We start from the raw sequence: 22,331 nt of genomic DNA on the forward strand, positions 1-22,331 counted from the left end.
TTGATAATCGTTACACCCTGTTTAGTAATCTAATTACTATCTAAAAGAGGTTGCCCAACATTATTACAGACTATACTTGGCTTCCTTTTCTTTCTACTAGAAACATTATGAATATCAGAGTCTTAGGATCATCTGATTATTACTACAGGGTCATTTCATAGACCAAATCATCATCACATTATACAGACATTTTTACGTTAAATTCAACAATGGCAAAATTAATTTCCTGTGTCCATTGACATCTCTAGACTTAGCAAAGTTGCTCAATAAACCTCTTATTAAATGCTGATAAAGATCATGTGGTTTGATTGCAATCTTCTGAACAGCTGCTAAATAGGCCACAAGGTGAGATTCTTTCATCATCTTCTGTTTCCAAGATCAGGAATTAAGTATGAAACCCTCTGTTTTATTTCAGCATCCGTTATTTGATTATCTAGTTAACCCTGGAATAACCATAACATTATCTGGTCATCAACAAAAAAGGTTTTATTTACTGACAAAAAAAACGCATACACACACAATCAGCCCACACAACAATCACACAGTAAATCTTAAAACATAAAAATGACTCAGTTCTATGTACAAAATAAAAAAATCCTCAATGTTGAAGGAAGAATTTCTTCCACACCCCCATTGTGACAAAACCAGCTTACAAAACTAAATTGGTCAAGCTATTTGTCACTGAAGTCCAAATAGTGTATTATTACACATTAATCACTGAGCTCTTCCTCATCACTGAAGTATGCACTCTTTTTGATCCTTGGCTTCCTGGAATCTGAGGACGTAGAGGCATGAGCATCTTCCTCCTGCGATGAAACTGCCTGCGTCTGATGCTTCACTTCCTCTTCCTCAATACGGGCTTGCTGGAGGGACACAAAATAATAGAGAAATATGTCAGTGCCAAAAGATAATAATGTAAATGATAATGGAACTTTTTTTCCTTCCTGTTTCCAGAGCGCAAAATCATATTGCCTCCTTCCTATCCTCTTTTTGAGATTATATGTATGTCTTTGAATTGTGATGTTGAAGTGAAGTCATGGTTTGGTCAAGAGTACACACATAAAATGCAAACTTTCCAGAATATAATTAAGTACATCATAATTCCATGCATTGAATAAAATATGTCTACATTGGGTATTTATTTACCTGAAAAGCTATTGCTTGGCTAAGACTATCTAAGGTTGGGTCCTCTCCCTCTTCCTCACTTTCTTCTTCACTGTAAGAAAAAAATAAAATGGTAAAGATGAAGGAATTACAAATAAATTACACATTTTATTATAAGGCAATTTCTCACAAAATCTTAATACTTACATCTCCTCAGGTTCTTGAGCCTTTTTCTTCTTCTTCTTTTCTTTCTTCTTTGGAGGTTCTCTCTCTCCCAGCATGTTCTTTGGGCATGCATAGCTTAGATGTCCTGTATCCTGTTGTGTTTCGTTTAAAAACACACAAAGTAGTCATAAAATGACCAACACATATCTGATAACGTTGTGTAAGTGGATGCAAAATGAAAACAATTATATAGCATTAATGGAAAAATAGGTTTTCTTACTTTTTATTTAAGTTCAGAGAGGACAGTTAGATATTACATTGGGTTATATTAGCAGGCATATTTTTTTTAAATGTATCTCACAGGTTAAAGAATATTAAATATGTACTAACCCCACATTCATAACATTTGGACTTGTCTGTGTAGTTGCGTCTCCTTATGAACTCAGTTGCTCGCCCATTGTCGACGGCAATACTTGCTTTCACCGTTCTGCCAAACAGCTTGGAGACAAACATAACGGTTAAAGTCCTTAAAAAAGACAGCAGACAAAGACATTTCAGTGTTTAAAACTTTAGCTTCTGCTCAGTGGAATACACTATTTGAAACTCAAAAACAGTAGCACAAACTCACCTGTTTGTTGTTCACCGCTCTTGCACAGTTGTGAGCTGAGTCTCTGTCCAGGAAAAGAACGAACGCCACCCCTTTACTCTTGTGAGTGTCTTTATCTTTTACAATGGTAACCCTGAAACAAGCATGACACTCATCAATACCTGCTTTACATATTGGAAAAGACAACCCTAACCCTATGTTTTTGTAAATGCTGAGTCATAATCTGTTTCCCCATCATTTTGCCTTTCCCCTAACTATTCATCTTTACCATAATCTAATGTTAACATAAATAAAGCCATAACCCATACCATCAAGGCCAGCACTATGAAAACACTATTTGAAGGAGTAACATGCATCACCACAAGATATGCTTTACACATTATAATAAAGATATACATAAATGATGACAGAGCCATTACTTACTTGACAACTTTTCCATATTTGGTAAATAGCTGAAATGAGACAAAGTGATCGGTTTCAGTTTAAATTGTTTGGATTGGGTGTAATTTCTCATCTGTGGTTTCTTTTTTGCCAAACAAGAGCAACTTTCATAACATTGTTAACTGTTACCCAATGTAAATCGTTAATTACCTTGTGCAGGTCATTGTTGGTGAGAGAGAACGGCAGGTTGGACACATACACTGTGCTTTTGCTTGGTGCCAAACCCCCACTCATGCTGGACTCTTATAAAATACACTGGAAGACAAAATAACACATCACAATCGATCATATTTTATGCACAGCCTACTAGTTACCTAGCCAGTAAAGTTATCTCTACTTAACATTTCTTCAATCGGATAAACATAGTAACCAAATGACTTACCAACACAGCCGCCACCGTCAGAAATATATTTATAATGTTCTTTAAATTGCAGTGTTTTGTGTTATTTGCGTGCAGCTAATATTTAGCAAACAGAAACAAACGCCATGTCTGCACGTCGCAATGAGATGACGTATCTGTTTCGTCCAATGAAAATGCTGCTTTCCGTGTAGATAAAGTGGGAGGCTAGACTAACCAAACGATACATGAAGGTAAGATGGTTTTGGCATAAATTTAACGCTAATGTAACAAATGTTTATATATGTACGGCTATAATTCACATTAAATATTTTGGGGGATTTTTCTGTGGCAGTAACGATGAGCTAACTTGCCCCAACATGAAATAAAATGTGTCTGTGCAGCTGATATGGGGGCTAACTAATTAGCAATGCTAGCCTTCGGTTCTACTTAGATGTACATTAGTTTCTGTCAAATTCACTCAAGCAGAAATGCTGTACAGATTATTTGAACTAATGTAGTGGTGTTTGGGTGCTATAAAGTTGGTGCAGCGTGTAACCAACTGGATATTCAACCGTAGTTATTAGTCTAATCTGCAGAAAGTAACCTGAACCGCATCATATCATATGGTTAAAACCTGTATTTGTAACTTTTGATATATGTTGTCGAAAACAGTGTACTTTCCACATGACTGACAGAAGACACGTTTTTGTATCTTTAATATATATATATATGTATATGTATATATATATATATATATATATATATGTATATGTATATATATATACACTTTTATAACATGAAGCCACCTCTCAAATCAGTTGTCTGGAAACTTTAAGGGTATATTATTAAATCTCTTTACAGATTTTGTTGAAGATCTTATTTTCTGCATATTGAGCCGAGTCAGAGAAGGCAAAAAGTAAGTGAATGACTGACAATATGCTATGTAACACTGCACATCTAAAATGAACACATTTACCTACCATCAAATGGCACATGCAAATAAAGTATTTTAACAAGATACATTTACCAACTGAAGCCAAAACCACCTGATGTAATCAGCTTGATTATACAGTATCTAGTGGGTTTATGTTTAACTGTAATATTGTTTCTCAAAGAAGAAGTTGGCTGATTATCTCAACAAGAACACTACCACTATATTTATTATACAGACTGGTTTGCATTGTTTGTTTTGTGGCACCACCCCTGGATGATGACACGTCTCATGAACACTGTATCTTTCACTCCTTCACTTTTGCAGTGACGTACAGGAGAGAGAGGAGTCTACGAGAGGTGTATGATGAGCGCTTTTTACCGGAGAGGCCGGTGAGAGTATTTCTGTGCATGAGAATATAGTTTTGTTTCATTGTAAAGTCATTTTGTGGTATTATTTTCTTCTATCATTTCTGACTTTGTTGTATCAAATGCAATAAATGCAAAATTCTGCAGAATACAAACAATAAAACTAATACAAAATGCTTAAATGAACACCTACTTATAATACTTTAGTTAGCAGATGTCTATTATGTTAATTCAGTTAATTATTGCACAATTAAGCAGTGCAGACATCAGTTTGCAGTTTTGTCAGCATTACCATTGAACAGTTAACAAAAAATAACAATCTCATCAGAGGTTCAGAGGTCAGACTGATCTTTAGGCAGGGAAAGAACTGAGAAGTTAGCCCGCAACAATTTTTTAAAACAAAGCTTAGTTGAAAATGTTTAATCATATAATCTACCCATCATGTGTAGGGACCCTACCCACGAGCAGCTGGAGCAGTGGACAGGAGAGGCCCTTTTGGCAGGCCAGAAGACGACTACAACCGCGGCAGTTATGAATACGAAGGTGGTCCACGCTTTTTCCCGAATGGAGGTGGTCCTCGCAATTACCATGCAGAAGATCAGAGGGGCTACCATGGTGACAATATTCATTTTCCTGCAGAACGCAGAGGTGTTCAGCCTTCAAGGAGGGTAAGGATTCATACTGTTAGCATTGTTGTATAGCATATAAACAAACTGGATGAAAAGTATAGTAAGTGATCCAACAAGATGATCTTCACAACTCCCTAAGACTTCCTCAACTCTGAAGAAACAGCCTTAGACAAAAAATATAAAGAATTCAAGTTAATCATTTCACAAACTTAATTACAATGAAGTGAATTAACTAGAAGCACATGTTCAATTAATAAGGCCAAAATCTTATATGAGCTAAAGAGTGAGTTATGAAAGTCAGAAATCTCAGCAAAATATTCGTCAAGTGTACTTTTTTATATTCAAACTGAAAAATGTAAAAGTCAAGTTGCTATAACTAATGCAGTTATATGGTTTTTAATAACTAAAACCACTATTGTGTAGTACTTATTTTAGTGCAACTAATATGGCAGTGCTTACAGTTATGTTCAGTCCTTTGATAGATGGATAATGCAGGTAATTACCTTTCTACACATGAACCATTGTGTATAGTTGCAAACATTTTGCAACTGCATATAAAAATGTTGGTTAAATGTTCATATGTAATTAGCCAGCAGAGGGCGCTATAGTTGAAGGTATAGGTTTAAATACTTTCAAACCATATCTCAATCACACTGTATGCTGCATTAGTAGTGGATTTTTCTTTATAGCTAATGCACATTTTCATAAGAGTAAGCATGTCATGGCATTTAGGCAGCCACATCTTTATGTTGACATTATTGTTTTTTTGAATTTTATTGGCAGCCATGTCTCCAATATATGTTATTACATAAACAGCAGGAGGATAATAGTAGATGTATGGAAGTTAAATGCACAATTTTAAATAAAAAAATGTTGTATTTTTTGTAGATTCAGACAGACTATTTAAAATTAAATTCCAGTATTGCAGGACATAACTAAGTCATATGACGAAAATGTTTGTATTTCCTCTTTATGTGCTACAGGAGGACTATCCTTACAGAGTACCCAGAGATGATCCACATACAGGACGGCCTATGGAGTTTGGGTAAATGCTTCTGTTTATCTTTTGGTGCTTGCTACACTTTTTAAAAAGAGGGCTAATGATTTATGCAAGTTGTACTTCATATCACTCAGGAAATTCTGATGTTACCATTTTGGACAGTCGGGTGCAGTAAAGGAACAAGTCCTATTTTGAGGCAGAGGGGTATCTCTGCAGGAGTAGGCCTCCGTTTTCAGTATTCCTGTTTTGAAATGTTTGTTCAGAGTTTGCAGCAATCATAACTCATGGTCTGCTCTGACCCATATTGCCATGTCTCGTTGTATTCACATTTCTTGCAGTCTCAGTCTTGCCTGGCTCTGCAATGCTACTTTTATAGGTTAGACAACTGTTTAGTGAACAGTATCTGTATTTAGGCAAAAGATTGGGTTGCAGAAATTTAGGTTTCAGATTTTGGTTTACAATACTAATAAGAAATTGCCAGCTCTGGTTTCACTGTTATATTGGTACAAGTATATTAATCTACAAAGATAACTGACCATAAATGACATTTGCAAACTTTATGTATTTCACCTGCTTGAAAAGTAAAACATTGAATCTATAGTAGTGCATGATGGGAAACACTTCATAGTTCATTAATGGGAATGTTGATCAGATCTGAGCCTGTGTCAGGGCGCACCTGTGCTGTTTGACAGTGCCAAAATAAATGATATATTTGAGGTCATATTATTTGTTTGGTCTACGGCGGTTCTCTCAGAGGTGAGCTAAGGTAACACAAGTCAGCATGACACTAGAGGCTCTGTGTTGTATGTGTTGTAATATCAGCAACATTTAAAAAGTGAAATAATTTCAGCTTTAATACCTTCGATAGTACTGGCACTGAAAATTGGCAGGGGGCCAATAGGCTTTATGTTACAACACCTACTCTTGCATGGTATTATTTTCAACTCTTGTACACAGCAGCAAAGTCATGATAAGAAGTTAAAGAGTTAAATTAAACTGACTGGATTCACCACTCAGTAGGCACAGAGGGAAATTAACTCTTTCAACTCCTGATAGAATAAAGCAGAAGTGGTCATATATTCATCTTAAAATCTTGGACGAGTTCCACCTTTCTCTAAACCTAACTCTGGCAGAACTGTATGTTATTATTAAGCCACTTGAGTAAAAATGCATCAAATTTGATTGTCATGTTAAAAATATGTTGTAGTGTTTGTGTAGCTAGCAATAACTGAGCCACGTGTTTTTTACATTTTTTATTTTTTTTATTCCCTCAGCAACCGTGCACCACCTCCTCATAGTGTGCGAAACCAGGGCATCTACCCAGCACCCAGATCACTCCCAGAGAGCGGAGAAGACACACTAGTACAAGCCATCCTTAACCTGGACAGAGGGTACAGATGAAAACATACTTGTATCATTGCTTAAAGCATCATTATCAAAGCATTAATTGCCCAAATGTATGCAGCTTACTCATCAACAAAGCTTAGATATACTGAAGGATACTACAGCAATACAAGGAATGACATGTGTTGTTGTTTCTGCACAGTGATGTTTAAAATGCTAGATGGCAGTATTGTGCTTTGGTAGCACAGACATAGAAATCTTTGATGTGCTTGTGTTTACATTCTCTGAAACGGCACAGTACCAGTCGTGGCTGTGAAAGATGAGGAAGAGAAGCTAATCATTCATACACCACCATAACTTCATGATGCCTCACACATTCCCTCTGCTCTTTCAGGGAGGACAGAGACCATTACAGGAGAAAGGCAGCGCCATTCCCTCCTCCCAGAGAGCGCTCTCCTGTCCGCCGTGAGATGGCCCGCTCCCCCCACAGTCGCTCCGGTTCCAGTGTCAGCAGCAGAGGCTACTCACCAGACAGAGCCAAAGGCCTTCCATTTCCCTCACAAGGCAAGAGTATGTAGAATTCTTACAGCTTACCCTCCCCTGATGCAGTGTGGAGCTCTTTTTAAAAACCACCTTGTGCCCACCCTGGCACAAGAGGAAATCCAAAACTATAATTAGCCTGATAATTGGTTAAGATTTGCAGGTGTAGCCGACACATCCTAAATTGTATGAGAAAAGTATAGTTTTTCCACAAAACCTAACACACAACAAATAGGTGACAAAAAATGATTACCTATCTAAAATGTCATATATCTAAAATGGCTGACAAAAATCTCAAACATTATGTAATTTACAAATTGTCACATTTGAGGATTAGGAACCAGCAAAATAACGAATATTTTTGTGTTTTGGCTCTTCTCTGATAAAAAGAGGTCAACATTTGAAGCCTTTGTGGGAAATTGTAATAGACATTTTAAAGATTTTTTTGACATCTGCTAACTCGGTAACATAAAACAGAAGAAAATAATTGGTTCTTGTCCGTCTGTTATCAGATGTTATCAAAATATTGATTAGAGGAGGATATTCAGTCACTGAGTGAAACATAAGTAATTTTAAAAGCAGCACCTCATTTACATGATAAACAGAACAAAATAAATAAAGATTAAATAACAATTTTTAAAAAAAAGATCACTTAATGTGCTTGTTTCATGTGTGATCTGTTGAGTACACCCCTCCCCCGCTAACTGTACATCCACTGTTTAGTACCAGGTCTCTCAATTTTTCATCCTCTAATTGTTTTTTTTCCCCTGCCTATCTATGATTTATAATTTGGCTGACCGGCTTTTCAGGTATGGACGGTTCAGAGGGACACGCGGGTGTTTCTGAGCACCATTGGGGGGCGCTCTTTCCTCAACAGAGTGGACATGACACTTTGGGTCTGTACTTTAAGCCATGTGAATAAGCCTGGACCTCGGTGACAATAGCTGATCTGTTACTCGCACATCTCCTTGAATCCTTGTCAAATCAGAAAAATGTTGAAAGGTAACGTTGCTTCCCTGCACTCCAAAGATGTCTCCACAGAGGAGTCTTGAGAAGGATACAAGGATAGATGAAGAGATAAATACAAATATGTGGACATTTTAAAGTTGAAATTAGAAAGAAAGAAGTAAGAAACATACTTTTCTTAATAAGTCATTTTAAAACCAAAAAAAGGCTATAACATTTCCAATCACAATTAACTCAAATGTCCTTTTTGACATTGATATTGTGTCACCCAGGTCTGAATGAGGTTCCATCATGAAGTTTGTTTCTTAATTACCACCTAGAGGTGACTGTGCTGTGATGGGTTTCCTATGACATTTCAACTACTTGATTAGGAGATACATAAGCACTCTCAAATGTTCCTACACTACACAACATAAAACATTTTGTTAGTTCCACTGGTGCAATTATAGATCTGTGATCTAGTTGTATGATGATGTGTAGGAACAATGGATTTTACAGTCCAGGTCAACATTGTACAACATTGTACTTGCATGCAGGTATTAGGACATACAGTGCAGCTAAATTTCTAACTAAGAAGAACATCTCTATTTCAGATTTATATGTTATGTCTTTTCTGATAGTCTACAGTCTGATACTGGATATGTACTGTATGTCAAGTTTTCACAACTGATTTCCCAGCATACCACAAATTAATCATAGATGAACTGGACTGTAAAATATGTAAGTGCTGAAGTATCTCCTTGTTTTTACCGCATGTTGTTCGTATACTTTATAGATCCTAACTTCCCAAACTAACAATTTTCTCACTAGCATCGCAATTTAATTTAAGTATGTTGCCATGTTCAGTGCTGTTTTTTTCCTTTTTTAAAAACTCCATTTGAGTGGGGCTTTTTTGCTCATGAAGTGAGCCCATTGGACCTCGGAATGTCATCATGCTAATGTTGCAAAATGACATGCACTGTTGCATGATTGTAACTTTAAAAACAGAGCATAATGTCAGTCATATTTTAGTGAAGTAACAGGGCAGTGAGTTTGCTTGCTAGGCTGCTGTAAGATGAGAAAGGTCTAGTTATTGTGATGTACACAGCCAGTGACCTTACGGTTTGGTTTTCCTACAGGGTATGAAGAGACTTATTCTCAGAGCAAGATTTCTGGTAAGTACTGTTCAGCATAGTTGTTTGTCAACAGGTTAGAAAAGTTAGCTGCAGTCCAGAAGATCGGGACTTATACTAGTCACTTTGGCTCGTAAACAGCCATCATATGGAAGTGGATTTCTTAGCTGGAGAAACGAACAATTACAGCACTACGCTCGCATCGTATTGTACACGGTATTGTCTTCATTCTTCTAATTTTCAGTATAAATGAAGGAAAGCGAGATGAGATGACATGCAGAGAAATTGTTTCAGAAATATACAAAGGTTACAATCGTTAAACTTAACCTATTCCCAGTCTGTGTAACTGGAGAGAGACTGAGAGCGTTTCTAATGTGTCCAGCAGCCAGTCTTCCTCCCAGCTCTGTCTGCCACTTTGTCAGGCCTCATAAAGATGCCACAGGTCGTGTGTGGAAGAAGAGGGAAAGGATATTGGATGTCTGATGGATATTCCTGAAGGGGAAACCCTCCACATCATCAGGGTGTTTTTGTTTCATGGCTGGGTTTTAGAGTTCATCATTTGTTAGAAGACTGCGTTAGTTAGTGTGATGCTATCATTGATCTTTATTACTTTTATTTCACTGTTGTTCGATTTCTGCACCTTATTGTCACGGAAACTTAATTTCGGTATTCAGAAAATATGTCATACATTATTTTTTGTTATTCTAACATGTTTCAATAATTTTATCTTTTTTTTTTAATTAAGATTTACAAAAGAAGTTTATGGGAGGAACAGCAAGTGCTAAAGAATTCACACATCATGCACAGCAGCCCCATGTGAAAATCCATTCAAACATGATACCTGTAGCGCCACCATGTGGTCAGTTTTGGCTGATAAGTCATGAATCGTGAGACATAGCAAAACAGTATTTGCACAGTGTGTTAGTTTGATGAAGCCAATTTGACTGATATCAGCAACGTCCATTTGCGCTTATAAAATTCTTCGGCCATTTTGGAATTTTTCACATTTTTTGCTTCTGTTGGCACATATTTCATCTTATCTTCACCATTGACAAGTGAGTGATTTAGAGAGGAGATGGTGTCGTGATTGTTAGGTGGAAATCTGCAAAAGGATTAAGAAGGGGTGTGACAATACGCTAAGCTCACGAGACGAGACACGATATTGGGTTCACGAGATCGAGACGAAATGAAATTTTAATAATATTTTTAAGAAAACTTCAATGAGGAAATATGACTTTTATTTGAAATTCACAAAATGGAAATAATGCCGATGCATTTTGAAATGTTTTAACTAATAATCTTGTAATGAATCACTTCTGTTCTACTTTCTAAATATATAATTACCATATGCACATAGGGCCCATCATATTTTATAGATGGAGAATTTTGGTATTAATGGAAATAACAATCATAAATACAAAAGTTAGATACAATCACAAATACCAAAAAGTAAATTATAAAGAGTAGAAAAAATTCTAATATATAAAGAATCCAATTATAACATATTGCTAATAAAAAAACACAGAAATAAAAGTAAATTGCACAAATCCTTTATCACATAAATACACAAGTAGAACAACATATAAATTGTGTTATAATTTGGTAGTGTGACTCATTTTACTTTTTGCATCATTAGGCTTCCATAGCTGCGCTAGATTCCCTGCTCCTCCTACCTCAGGCTCTCAGTGTAGAGACCTGAGGTTAACCTGCTCCTCTCCTCGCATAGTTCTGACTGAGATCTTCTCAGCAGGTAGAAGCTGCAAAAAGGTTAATGATCCACACGTGACATTATAAAAAGAAGACATGACGTGCAAATGAGCGATAGAAAACCGATCGTCTTTTCTTTTTTTGGTGCGCCCCTTAATTGTAGCTTTGCGAGACAACATTCACTTCGACGAGAAATATCGCCACGCTGTGGTTCCACGAGATCTCGTGGCACAAGATGGTCTCGTGGTCTCGTCTCGTCACACCCATAGGATTAAGTGTACATTACAATCCACCCACTGGACTATGGAGCACGATAGTGAAGCATCTGTTTGTTCCAGATGTTCTAGCTTAGGTACCTGTCTGGATCCTGGAAGCAAACACCTTTCCTAAAGCACATACAGTCCATGCTCACTTACTTTCCAGATGTACTAATTGATATTTTTTCCTATCGAATATGTTCCTCTTTCTGGATTATTATTTCCTTTTTTCACACCTTAATTTTTCCCCTTTTTAAACAAATCTCACTGTGTCAAACATTGTCTCTTTTTAATCTCTCCAGACAAAATTCCTGGCCTGTCAAGAGAGGGCTCTCCACACAGTGCAACCTCAAACAAGGTGAGCTCACTTGGATGAAAAGAGTGTGTTAGTTTTTGCTGAAATTGTATTCAGTTTACCCGACAAAATGCAAGAGTCTCAAACATACCATTTATTGTATACCATGGACTCCGCCCTGTCACTGTACAGCAAAATGCATCTGGAACTTCTTAAATTCCATCCTTCTAATAAGTGTTTAGTCCCATTGAAGTATGTTAATGGGTTTTAAAGTGGCCCTCACGCAGAGCATAAAAGCCATCAGGCCTATGCTTTGTTTACCTGTGGTATAAGCAAACTTCAATCACAAGAACTTGTAATGATGGAGGGAAAAGGGCTCAAGTGTCACCAAAAGTACCTTGAGTGCTCTTGTTTTAATTGAAAAAAATACTTTTTTTACTGTCTTTTAGTACATACTGAATGTAGATATCTCCTGTCTGCTTTGAAATAATAGCACATTTTGCTGATATCATCCATCTTCATCCATGCAAAGAAGTGTAAATAGAATCAGATGTGATTAGACAAACTGAATCAGAGTAGGGCCACCCAGAAGTGAACAGGGCTAACTCAGTAGCCCGGGTCATAACTTTATCACAAGATCTTAGCCACAAAGCTAAAAGTAGTCCCTATGGAACTCATTGGGATGTGTTTAGACCATTTACAATGAACAATCGTTTCCTTTCTCCGTTGAAGGGTACAAATGACTGTTTGGTAGCAGGTCTTGTGCTTTTGAGAAATTGATGTGTAACATACGGGTCATGGGAAAGGTCTTTACATACGTAACAACAGCTAGCATGTTATGTCCAAGTAACAAACTAGAAAATGTCCTTCAGCAAATCCCTTCCCGATCAGTTACTGTTACTGTTACAGTTACTCCAGCCCCAAATAAACACATCAGCTCATTCTAAACTGCATATTTGGTCAATTTGTTAAGACAAGAAACTGACTTCTTGGTGTTTCTATGGTGCTGGTAACTACAATCTCGGTTGGTAAAGAAGGTTAATACAGCCATTTATCAGCTAAAGCTGATAAAGGGGGCTAAGGTGTACATCAAGTGAATGCTAGTTGGAGAGAGAGCCACGGCTAGCCCTGGCGAAAGCTAAAACTACATTTACTTTTTATTTTTCCCAAAGCTGTTATCTGTAATTGAGTATCAGTTTAACTACCATCTTGGTAGTTCAGTTTATTATTTCATATAACTTAATGAGGCAGCATTTAAATCCAGTCATGAGGAAGAATAAAAACCCAGCTAAACTCCTGTTAAAGGTAGCTAGTGTAGAAGGTTGAAGAAAGGTTGTAATACCTCATTAGGCTGTTAGATCATTCACCCCCCCCCCCCCCCCCCCCCCTTTTTCTTTTGTTTTTCTCAACATAACTGCTCCTTTAGCTACTGCATTCTCTTTAAAGGATTCTCTTTAGATTTGCCAAAAATTAAATGGAGTGTCAGTGAAACCTTTAAAATTGTATACTTTGCTTTTAATGTCCAATAAAGCAGGCTTACTGCATAGCTCATTAGCAGATCCTTGAGGAGTGGCGTAGTGGGCACTTGGATGTCTTTGAACATGGTTATACATCACAAATTACAAGAAGAAACATAGTCCTTTCCTTCCCTTTTAATGTGCATCTCTGTAAGAACCACCCAATCAACCGCTGTGATGAAAGTTGTTCTAAGCGCCCCACCCTTACACACACGCAGACATCACTGCTGCTTTTGCTTGCAGTGTTTGATCTAGCCCGTGGTGCATTGTTTCTCTCTGTTCTGAGGGCGCAAACCCATAACCTTGGCCAAGATGAAAGGCCTGTGCTGTTGCCCCCAGTAAAGCTTGCACTAATGGCCCCGGCCGCTGCCTGCTGTGGGGATTCAACAAACATACACGCAGGCTTTCTGGAGCCATCCCAGACAGAGGAGACCAAAGAGGTGGCCTAAAGAGCAGCTCTGGCTCTGGCTGCGAGCCAGGGTGGCCTACAGGGTGGAGAGCATGTCTTGTAGCCGAAAAGGTCACCAAAAGGTTTCTTGTCTGCACAAGGCAACAAATTCCTGTCAGTTATGGTAACATTTTACCATCCAAGATTATCACTGCAATCTGGTGATGTGGGGGCACTGTTACAACAAGGTCAGGGTCAGACGATCACACAAGCTGAAAACCTGTTGTGACATTTGTTCCCATATTGTCCCGTCCTAGTTGGATATCCTTGATTTGTGATATTCAGTGTGTTTGTAGGAATTATTTTCACTCTTTTGGTGTATTGATTTCTGTCTTACAAGCTTACTTGAATTAATAAATACATAGGCATGTGGCCAACTAACTCATAAACATTTTTTTAGTGATTGTGATTGTCACTGGACAGATTGGTGCCTTTTCTACTGTACTGTGGATTTCTTTCTTGACCGTCGGTGCAAGACAATGAGCCTAAAAGTTCTCATTTTTATCCAGATTCCTGTTGTTTGGTTGGTTACCACAGGCAGACAGTAAAAAGGAACACCACCAAATGATTAAAAAAAATATTGGTTGTACAGTGGGTTTCCTTATAACATGTAACACATTTTTTGAGAGAACTTTTAAAAAGAACTCATAAATTTAACTGTCAGTTTATGGTCCAGCAGATCAAAAATGGTGGGAGTAAGTACTGCAGGGCTAGTAAAGTTATTTTACAAAAAATATCCATACTAGATTCAAATAATTTAATAGTAGTCCGGTATTTATTAATTATATCCGCCAGTCTTTATTGAGAGTCTGGCATCCCTTCCAGGTTGGATTGTGCCCAGTAAGTTGAAGTGAAAGACTCAGACAGGGATATTTTTTTGCTGAGGCCAAGGAGGCTGAAGACTGACAAACGAGATCTTTCATACATGCACAAAGCGCACACACTGGACTTCTCCCAAGTATAGCTTCAGGGAGAGAAATGGAAGGAGGCATAATTGGATGATGCCCTATGAGTTGTGCTTTTATTTTAGACCACACTCGGCTTTGTGATGTACCATCTCCTGTAATTTCTTTCCTCAGTCGTCTAGAGATTTAATGTGACTTAATGTATGAGTGGACTTTAGTCATGGCTGGCCAATTCTGCTCCCTGGCCTTCAAACTCTAATAGTATCAGGAAATGAGCAAAAGAAATTGAGCAGTGATCCAAGTTGGCCTCATTTTTCCCCTTTTGCTTTTTCTTTTGGCTTTCATAGTAATGCTTATGGGTACCAGAGTTTCCAGTCTACCCATTAGATAGCTCATCATGGCTATATTTCCTATTCTCTGTAAGCTATAAAACAGCTGAAATGTTTATTTCTTCAATTTTGCATTTGACTGATAAATTACATCCATACACAGGTTCCGATATCTGCTATTTTTGAGATTTTGAATTCCCAATTCCTTGACTAAATTGCTAATCTAACTACAAGTCTACAGCACACAGATTCCACTCGTTATGTGCAGGCTTTGTAGCTTTAGCCGCTACTTCAGTAAAACTTATCTTCATGCTTTGATACGCCTCATCAACCATTTCTTTTTTTTTTTTAAGTTAAAACAGTCAGTAGGTCAGTTCACAGCATTGTGCTGACTATCTGTGATGCTGACTCATGTCCTCTCACATTTCTCCTTCTCTACATCATGTTGAATACACAGTGTCACTTCATTTTTCATCATGGTGTGTTGATTTTGTTCAGTCAAAGGTTCTGAATTAGATTTAATCAGCAATAGGCTCTAATGGAGTCAGATTTTTGTGTATGATTGTATTGATGTGTTCATTGAAAGCAAGTTTTTAACTTTGTCATGAAAACAGAGTTTTCTATATTTTAGATTTTTGTATAGCAGTTGTAGTGGTAGTGGCAGTATGTTTCCTTGAAGTAGTAGCAATTGTGGCATATCTGTTATGCTAGCTAGTGGCGATCGCTGTTTCCTGACCAACAGTCAACCCAAAGATATTCACATTACTATGATAGATGAGTGAAGAGAACAGAATTTGGACTTGTGGACTCTGGATTTGTCTTAATAAATGACTCAAAATGATAAATCCATAATCAAAATATTTGCTGGTTAATGTAATTTTCTTAGCAACAAATCATTGCCGCTCTAGATTGAAATATCTCAACTGCAGGGCGGATTGCCATGAAATTGTGTACACATTCTTTGTTCCCAGAGGATGATACCCAATGACCCTGGTCAGGCTCTTACTTATCCTCTAGCCTCACAATGAGCCTGACAGTCGTGGTCTTAAGTATAAATGTTGAAATCTGGTACATGTGTATGTTGGCATGCCCTCATTGTACCCAATTTACTTGGCTCCAAAAAAAAAAACAAAAAAAAAACTACCATTCATCTTTTCTTTTCATCTACCTTTTTTAGGAGGAGAACCATCCTCCGGAAGGAGAAAAGGAGGAACTGTTGGTGGCTCCTGTCATGGACGACAGTCAAAAGTCTACAGACAACTTTCTAGAGCGACGAGCCATGGCCATAGCAACTAAAGCCCAGGAGATAGAAAAGGTACATTTACTGGATAAAATATCTGGGATTCTTGACTGGTATTCATGTAGCATTTGTCAAGCAAAAATTAATGAATTAATGTCAGTGACACTCAGTTGTCTGTTTTTGGGAAACTTTTACATTTACAGTCCTTTCTTTACAAGTTGGTAATTTGTAAGACTTTTCTATAAATGTCAGTTTGGTGCATGTACCCTGCACTATACCCTTGGCATACGTTTCCATACATATGGTGGCCTTGGGTTCTCTGACTCACACATGGATCATTTTACGGGTTTGGCATTACTGGAACAACCACCTATTATGTTACTAACAAGACAGGAAATTAACTTTTCTGTCCACCAGTCACAGTGGTAGGTACATCCTAAAAACACACCAGCCACTCTCACTGCTGCCAGCCAGATATCAGTTTTAGCACAGTATTTAAATGTTGCTTAATTATCTGCCAAAGTAGCTGTTTGCCAGATTTACCAGCATTTTCCTGTAGGCTCTTGTAAATCTCCCATCCTGACTCCCTGACTGGCATAAATTCAACTGCACATTTTGCCTCACACCAGCTTAATATCCCACATGGCTCAAACATCACAGCTCTCCCCTAGTGTGACTAATCTAAACAAATGCACACTCATATAACAGGCGAGCATGCAGGGTTTTGGAAACACTTTTCTAATGTACATGGAGCAGGAACATATAAACAAAAACAGAAACACAAGCACAACATAGACAGGACATAGGTTTGTGCGTACAATAAATTGGGAGGTTGACAGAGCTAAAACCACCCCAGGCTCGAGACTCCAGCTCCGCAGTTATCTAATGAGAGCCATGCCTGCACCAGTGAGTGCTACCGCTGCTTTACTGGGACCATTAAACCTGAGCCAGCTCTACCCTGGAGCACACACTCTGAGCTCTCGCATTGAGCTGCCCCACAGATCCTATAGGCTGTTATAATAATGTTGCTGACACTGCAGCTTCTGGCGTGGTTTATAGCTTCTCTTTCTACCCTATATGTGTCTCCTCTCATTTCATAAGATAAACCATACAGCATTTGAACTTTGTTGTGTAAGCTTTATTTTGTTTACTCAGGTATTAAGTAAAGCTTTCATTGTGTACATATTTTTAGAAAATGTCAGATACATCTGGAAAATACATTATTTTTGGCTGCAGATATGCATCATGAAGAGTACTCTTATGGTATTTTAATATGGACTTATCAATAATGTTGTCTAACCATTGTCAGTATGGCTCATGCTCTCCTGCTATAATCTTCAAATGTAGTCATGAAATAATGTCTGGAAAAAGTATAATAATAGAAAATGAAAAATGAGAGAATGTTTGTGCCATGTTCACAGGGATATGAGTTTCAGGTTTTCTACAGGACTGCAATTGTCAGTAGAAGTGAATGTTTATCTAATTTCTTTCTGTGGCTTTTGTGATATCCAGATCACATGCACTGTATGAATTTTATTTGCAACTTGGCAGTCCTCACACTGTCTTTCATGAAAGGCTGGATTGTTGAGTCACCACATAGCATTGTGAAGTGAAGTCAGCCTTTTCTCTATCACACACAAGCGGGTCAGAAAAACACTAATCAAATCTATTCGCTATACACATCTAAAAAGAGATGGATTTAAATAGTCGCAGTTCCATAAACTTTATTTCTTTATTAAACATCTTAACCTGTTAGACACTAATCAAAACCTGAGAGAATTGCTTTCGCATGACAGTTGGTTTTTTGCCAAAGTGGCCCACAAAGTAGACAAACCAACCAGACGCTGGAAAATATATATAAGAAATTGGCTTGCATTTATTTCCCATCGTGCCCAGAATGCATAGCCAAACTCTTAGGTTAACCTTTCTTTTTCAATCTGAAACAACAAAGTCAGTTTCACATGTGTTCTGAGAAGTCGCAGCAGTGTTTCTGTTGCAGTAGGCACTCGTGTTTAACCGCTTGACAAGTGTGGACCAGATGTTTGGCTTTCTGCACCCAATCTGGTCTAGCCATCTCTTCTATACACACGGACAATACACACAAACACACAGAGTCCAGTAGCTCCTATAAAGCGCACTGGCTGCCTCTATGCTTCTCATATAGATCACAAGCTGAGCTTTCCATCATCGGCATGACATCGTGCTGGGCTGCGTTATACCAGGTTCCTCAGCGTGTGTTTGTGTAGCTAAGTGAAATTGGTCTGCTGAAATTCAACCTGAACCCATTCTCATTGTCAAAGTTGACTTTGGCTACAGTACAAACTAACTGGTTATAGTGAGTGACAAGGCATGAGAGCCAATAAAAGGGTATTGTGTTTTACTCCTCACAGTGCAGGCTGCGATACAAAGGGAGTTTAATTTCATTTGTTAAGGAATCTAAATATATTTGGCTACAAGACAAAAATCCAGACAGTTCCAGCTGTGTCGACATTGTTTGTTTGTTTGTTTAAATAGAAATATGACCCCCGCCCTGTTATTCTTATTCTGTCTCTTTCCCTGCCTTAAGGTAATGGTTTATAGCCCAGCCACTATCAGTTTTTTCAAACAAGCTAAAAAGGATTAAAAGTCTAAAAAAGGAATAATTTTGAAATCGTAAATGCCGAAAAACCCATAGATAGTAGCATTTATTCTAGACCGTTCCCACCCAGTCAAGAACTGGTCCTTTCCTTCCTGATTGGATTATAGGGTAGGGCTCTCAGGAAGTGCGTTCAAATACAGGAAGTATGTTTTCAGCACATGATTTAGGAACAACTTTCCCTGTATTCATAGAAGTTTCTGTCAGCAGATTGGATACTTCCTCTGATAAATAAATTCACTGTCATCAGCTGTTACAACTAGGCCACCATCAGGTAAAGATTAGAAAGACAATGTGTTGTTTCTAAATTCAGACCAGTGCAGAGAGTGGTTATCAGACTAACAAATCTGTACAACACGTAAACCCGTGACTGTTGTGTAACATCTTCCACTTGATCGTTTATTGTTCATGAGGAATGTACAGTATATGTGCTACAGGAACACCCAGAGGAGATGGCATGTTTGTTTTACATTAGCACAGTTTCCTGAAACTGTTTGTGTCCTCATGTTCACCACAAATTGTCCTATAAATTGATTTATTCTATTGTTAGATTGAGGTCAACCAAGGAAGAACTAAAAAAATAAATAAATAAAAGTCACTGCTCACATAGTGCTGATGGTGTCTGCAATTAAAAAGACCCTCATCATTGTTAAGACAGAAACGCTGACATTCACTAGGAATCTACAGTGAAGTCTCAATTGGTAATATCAGGAGAAAATTACAGTTCTCTTTGTCCGTAAGAGCCATCCTTCATTTTTGATGAACTCACTATTTGCCAATATAAATATGTAGCTTCTGTTCAACAGTGGAAATAATTTTGGTTAATGCAGTTTTTGGAACATTGCCTGCTGTTGCAAAGCACATTAACTCCGTTCAACAGTAGCAGATCTTTATTTGTCGTCTCTCCCCTACACCAACCATGCTTTCGGCTCTAGTAGCATTGTGAAAAGCTATAAATAAGCCAATGATTTAGAATGCCCTGAAGCACAGAAGCCACGGTTGGTATCCGGTGAATGACTGAAACTCAACCTTTCCTGTCCTAATTTTACATACACACACACACACGCACATAGACACAAATGCACATGTATACACATCCGGCCTGCACACAACGGAGTTAGGACAGAGCACGGTATAGACAGTCTGACAAGAGAATGAAAGGTTATGAAATAGTGGAAGGGACAGATGGAGAAAAATGGATGAGCAGAAAGAGCAGCGCCCCAGAGTGAAACTGAGGTACGAGTGTCCCAGAGGTCTTTGTGTCATAAGGACTTAATTTGCAGAAAAATGGGACATCACACTGTTCATTTGGAAAAGGTCCTTATGTGTGATGACGTGCGTTTCTAAGTCTCGAGAATTTTTTAGGTCAAACGATTTCCCTACATTTTTTTTTTTTTCATTGCCAAAGGGTTGCTTTTATTCCTGATAGTGACCCTCAAATCCCTGCACTTGAACTCACAAAATGTATAGGCATCAAAATGTTGCAGCATGACTTAGACACTCATGCACCCTGAGAGTTTGAAGCCACGAAGTGGGAAAAAAGTATTCCAGAGAACAAGGATTGAGGTACAGGATTATCTCAATTTCTTGTGAGAATATATCCACTGCATGTCTGGAGCTTTTACAAGATATAAAATGACCCAAAAATATTACCATCAGTTGAACTCACTGACCAACAATGAAATCTCAGAGGGGTAAAATATCAACGTTAAGGATCACAAGTTCGCTTTTGGTATTTTGCAAACTGTTAAATCGAACCGCTTTGTGTGGAAACAAGACTCTCTCCATTGTTTTATGAGGCATTTGAGGCTTGGTGTGAAATAGCAGCTCCCAAACAAGACTGCAGCACCTCTTCCTAAATGTCCCTCTAACACCTGTTATAAGCCTCTGAGCCACCACTAAAGTGGAGTTTTATTGCCTCTTGTGCTACCCTGTCCTATATAAAGGGCCCTTATTAAACTCAAGAGAAGATGTGTTTATCTTTTCACACTACATGATGTGTGTTAACACCAGAGTGATCAACTCTGGCACATTGACACTTGAGTATTCACACCTAGGTGACAGGTAAAGCAGGAAGGAAATAACTTTTCATCTCAAGCTGAAGACATTTTCTCTTAAGGCTCATGACCTTGTCAAAAATTGGTGCTAGCAAAATACTTTTTACCTTGTTTGTCTTTTTCTGCATTTTTCATTTAAGCGTGTAAGCCTCTGTGCTTTTTACTCGTCCACTCCCAGGTGTACCGTCAAGACTGCGAGACATTCGGCATGGTGGTGAAGATGCTAGTGGCTAAAGATCCCAACCTGGAGAAGCAGCTGCAGGTTCCCCTCAGGGAGAACCTCGGAGAGATCCGTGAACGTTGCCTAGAGGACCTCAAACACTTCATCAGCGAGCTCGATGAAGTTGTGCGGCAACCAGAACCCTCCGTCTGTGATTCGACCACCCCCTCTGCATCCCTTAGCAGTCATAAACTTTCAAAGACGGGGGTCAATCACAACACAAGTTACTGACACATTGGCCTGATCTGCTCTGTTTGTGTGAGACTGATCACGGTAGGATTGACTGCTGAACATAATGGATACTTTGGATACATTTTGGATTGCTGGAAGCTACTCTGCAGCACATCCACGTAAAGAACAACTCTACATGGATAAAGGATGCAGTCGTGCACTCTATGTGGGGATAAACAGTGTTAGTTTTAATAGATCATTTCTACGTTCATGTTTTCTGTTGAAAGCTGTTGATTGTTAAATATTTAAAAAATGTTCAACAAAGAATGAGCTACCAGTCTTTCATCACCATGGAAATGGTCAACATGGGTTTAATTCTCTAACTATCCCTCAGTTGAGACAAAAGACTTGAAAGTGCTCCAGCATGATCATTTTTTTCAATAAGAAAAGCCAGATAAGACAATAATTTCTGTAGGCTATTTCAGTTTGATTCAGTCAGACATATGACTTGGTGCTGCTAAATTCCCAACAGTTCTTAAGTTCTTGTATACATTTTGTACTGTCTCAAAGTGCCAGTTCGGTTCCTTTTTTATTGTGTTGTTTTGTTTTGCTTTTCAAACTTTATATTTTGACCTCCCCACTACCCCACAAAAACCCAAGCCTTGGTTATTTTGATGACATTGACACAAGGTTTTGCACAAAATGTGTTTGAAGGTTGTAGTAAAACAATTTCTGTTAACTTTGTTGTTGGTTTTATTGTCATCTATTAACACAAGTTAAATGAAAATATAATATAAGGCATTATAGAAATATGAGGTAAAAAAACAATGATTTTATCTAAGATGTGTCTCCATGAAACATGGTTGTTTTTTAGTATGGTATCAGATCCTCATAAACATGAGTTAAATAAGTTCCAACTTCTTATCAGGTTTGTAAAGAAACAAATGAATACTCCAAATGAACATGTTACAGATCAAGATATATGAAGAGATTTTGACAGTTT

At 38.0% G+C, this 22,331-nt stretch overlaps 2 protein-coding genes across 3 annotated transcripts; one reads left to right on the top strand and one right to left on the bottom strand.

Moving 5' to 3' along the window:
- Positions 1-520: 520 nt before the first annotated feature.
- zcrb1 (zinc finger CCHC-type and RNA binding motif 1) lies at positions 521-4,585 on the bottom strand. 2 transcript variants are annotated; one of them, XM_062443728.1, is made up of 8 exons: positions 4,415-4,585; positions 2,468-2,557; positions 2,300-2,328; positions 1,898-2,009; positions 1,660-1,767; positions 1,312-1,421; positions 1,147-1,216; positions 521-863 (listed from the first exon to the last, which is right to left on the bottom strand). In XM_062443728.1, the coding sequence occupies exons 1-8, from the start codon at positions 4,583-4,585 to the stop codon at positions 711-713; spliced, it is 843 nt and encodes a 280-aa protein (XP_062299712.1). In that variant the 3' UTR covers positions 521-710. The 2 variants fall into 2 exon arrangements, with proteins under 2 accessions (XP_062299712.1, XP_062299711.1); XM_062443727.1 differs by lacking the exon at positions 4,415-4,585 and adding an exon at positions 2,700-2,829 and having other exon boundaries at positions 2,468-2,572.
- A 2,932-nt stretch (positions 4,586-7,517) lies between these two features.
- pphln1 (periphilin 1) lies at positions 7,518-22,327 on the top strand. Its single transcript, XM_062443729.1, has 4 exons — positions 7,518-8,365; positions 11,814-11,869; positions 16,183-16,320; positions 21,116-22,327. Exons 1-4 carry the CDS (start codon positions 8,281-8,283, stop codon positions 21,386-21,388), a joined length of 552 nt encoding a protein of 183 aa, XP_062299713.1. The 5' UTR covers positions 7,518-8,280; the 3' UTR covers positions 21,389-22,327.
- Positions 22,328-22,331: the final 4 nt, after the last annotated feature.

This window comes from Scomber scombrus, chromosome 22, assembly GCF_963691925.1.
Source record: "Scomber scombrus chromosome 22, fScoSco1.1, whole genome shotgun sequence".
Taxonomy (NCBI): domain Eukaryota; kingdom Metazoa; phylum Chordata; class Actinopteri; order Scombriformes; family Scombridae; genus Scomber; species Scomber scombrus.